This window comes from Salvelinus sp. IW2-2015, unplaced genomic scaffold, assembly GCF_002910315.2.
Source record: "Salvelinus sp. IW2-2015 unplaced genomic scaffold, ASM291031v2 Un_scaffold1416, whole genome shotgun sequence".
Classification (NCBI taxonomy): Eukaryota; Metazoa; Chordata; class Actinopteri; order Salmoniformes; family Salmonidae; genus Salvelinus; species Salvelinus sp. IW2-2015.
Genome location: NW_019942893.1, coordinates 193,660 through 196,343, shown reverse-complemented (window position 1 = coordinate 196,343; position 2,684 = coordinate 193,660). Strand labels below are relative to the sequence as shown.

General features: G+C 49.6%; 1 protein-coding gene across 1 annotated transcript in view; it reads right to left on the bottom strand.

Annotated features, from left to right (window-relative positions):
- LOC112070757 (dymeclin) overlaps positions 1-2,684 on the bottom strand; it is a 101,433-nt gene that overhangs the window by 44,083 nt on the left and 54,666 nt on the right. Inside the window, exon 7 of the mRNA XM_024138206.2 lies at positions 932-1,074. Within this exon, the coding sequence (XP_023993974.2) occupies positions 932-1,074 (143 nt within the window). The remainder of the gene's footprint in view (positions 1-931; positions 1,075-2,684) is intronic.

Here is a 2,684-nt window from a genome sequence, read left to right as displayed (position 1 = left end):
AGAGAAAGTAAAGTCTCTCTGGCGCTGTCCTCTGCCTCCACTACTAATGTCTGAGAGAGTCTAACACTACAATCTTGTAATTTATGTGACTTATGTTGAGACGAGGCAGAGTATACAGTCAGGGAGGTGATGTCTCCCCTTACTTGATCAACCCTGTACAGCTACAGTCATAGGTGTCCTCTCAGAATAACAGAACCTCACCACATATATAACACTGTGTGCGTCTGCGTGTGTGTGCGTCTGCGTGTGTGTGTCTGCGTGTATGCGTGCGTGCGCGTCTGCGCGTGCGCGTGTGTCTGCGCGTGTGTCCGCGCGTGTCTGCGCGTGTGTCTGCGCGGGCGCGAGTTAGTGTGTCTGCGCGGGCGCGAGTTAGCGTGTCTGCGCGGGCGCGAGTTAGCGTGTCTGCACGGGCGCGAGTTAGCGTGTCTGCGCGGGCGCGAGTTAGCGTGTCTGCGCGGGCGCGAGTTAGCGTGTCTGCGCGGGCGCGAGTTAGCGTGTCTGCNGTGTGCGTGTCTGCGTGTGTCTGTGAGTTAACTCGCGCCCGCACAGACACGTATCTGCATCCCTGTGCATGTGTGTGCCAGACTTGGGTGGTATACCGGGRTATTTTGAAATACCAACGGYATGATTTTCAACACCATCAACAATTACAACAACAAATATCCCTGCTGTTTAATAATTGTTTTGTGTGTGCAGCAAACCTTTTGAGATAGCTGTATAATGTTATGAGCTGGGGTGTCTGTCCTTGCAATTAGTTTGTGCTTGTTAGCATTTAGCTAGCATCCGCTATGGGAATTTGCATATTATTACAAAATATTTACKTTTAGAAAGAAATATCGCCCCCTTGTGTGCACTGCCGATAATACTGTATAACCCTGTACAGGAACAGGATAACGGTACGAAACCCCAGTGTTCTCCTTCGTGTACTTACTTGCTACCCCTGAGGCGAGGCCGTAGAGCAGGCCTCCACCGTCGGACTGCTGATCAAAGATGTGTGTGGCGGGAGGAGGACACTTCTCCTGTCTGATGAAGTTATACAGCAGGGTCTTCACTAACCGACTGGTCAGGGACACACTGGCAGAACAGAGACAGAGACGAGGAGGTCAGTGACAGAAACTAAGCCACAGCACTACACAAAACAGGTCTGATGAAGTTATACAGCAGGGTCTTCACTAACCGACTGGTCAGGGGACAAGAGGACCACAGTCTGTAACACAAAGTCAGACACAGCACCAGAAAACAGACCTGGTGCCAGTGGATGAACATGACTAACCATGAATGGTTGTTATAGTAGGTCATCGTATGTTGTAACTGTTTCCTAAAAGCACATGAAAAAACAGGGTGTTGTTTACCTATTCTATTTATTTGCTGTCAGTGAACCAGAGGAGAGTTGGTCTCAATCTCAAGACCGATGTTGAAATAATGAAACATTTTAAAGGACTCGGGAGACAGGATGACTGGCCTTTCTGTGTTCATAATAATAATAGTAATAGGTGTTTAGTGTTTTTGAATGTTTTTGTGCGAAACCAACGTTAAAACATGAAAATAGCTTGGAGACAGATCCGGGAAAACTGCCCCAGAAAAGCACAACGTTTGTTGTGTTTAAAATGTGAGGAGAGAAACAAACTCTATTGTGAGAGGCTGGTGTGAGACAAAGAGTCTTGACGTGAGTGAGAGAGCTGGTGACTGAGTGAGAGAAGGCCTGTTTTTGTGTGTATGTGGATGTGATGATTTGAGGCTGTGTTTGTGTGAGGTGAGTTATTATGAGTGGTCTGAGTGATGTTGAGTGATTTATATTGAGGGAGAAGGCTGGTGTGAGAGAGAGAGCTGGTGACAGTGAGTGAGAGAGGCTGATGTGGATGAGAATGGCTCTGTGAGAAGGAGAGGCTGTGTGAGTGAGGTAGGCTGAGAGAGCTTGAGGCTGAGGGTAGTGAGAGAGGCTCGTGTGAGAGATGAAGACCTGGTGAGTGAGAAGAGAAGAGGCACTGGCTGAGGGAGCTGGTGAGTGAGAGAGACGCTGGTGTGATGAGATGAGAGAGCTGTGTTATATGATGAGGGAGGTGAGGTGGACTGAATGTGAAGAGGTTGAGCATGAGAGAGGCTCGGTATGTAGAGTACGAGAGAGTGCGTGAGTGAGTGAAAGAGTATGCTGCGAGAGTTGTGGAGGTGAGGAGGCTGGTGAACCGTGAGTGAGAGGCTGTAGTCGCTTAGAGAGAGAGGCATGCTGATTGTGAGACAGAGAGTTGGATTGATCTGTGATATCAGACAGCTAGCTGTGAGTGACAGAGACGAGGACTGTGTGAGATGAGACGAGGCTGGCAGTGTGACGCGAGAGACGAGGCTGCAGTGTAGAGAGAACGAGACGAGGCTGGTGACGTGAGTGAGAGAGTCTGGGAGCTGTGAGGGTGTAAAGGACTGCGTGAGTGATGAGACAGACGTTCTCGCGTGGAGTCGAATGAGAGCTTTGAGTAGTGATGCGAGGCTGGTGGATTGAGAAGAGCTGGTGTTAGAGAGGAAGCTCGCCGTGTGAGAGAGAGAGGCTGTCTGAACGAGACGAGAAGCTGTGATGAATGAGGGCTGGCTCATTGAAATGTGAGTTGGACTGGACGGAAGAGCTGGTGAGTGAGTGATAGAGGCTAGGTAGTGAGTGAAGAGAGTGCGCGTGAGTGAGTATGAGCTGGTGG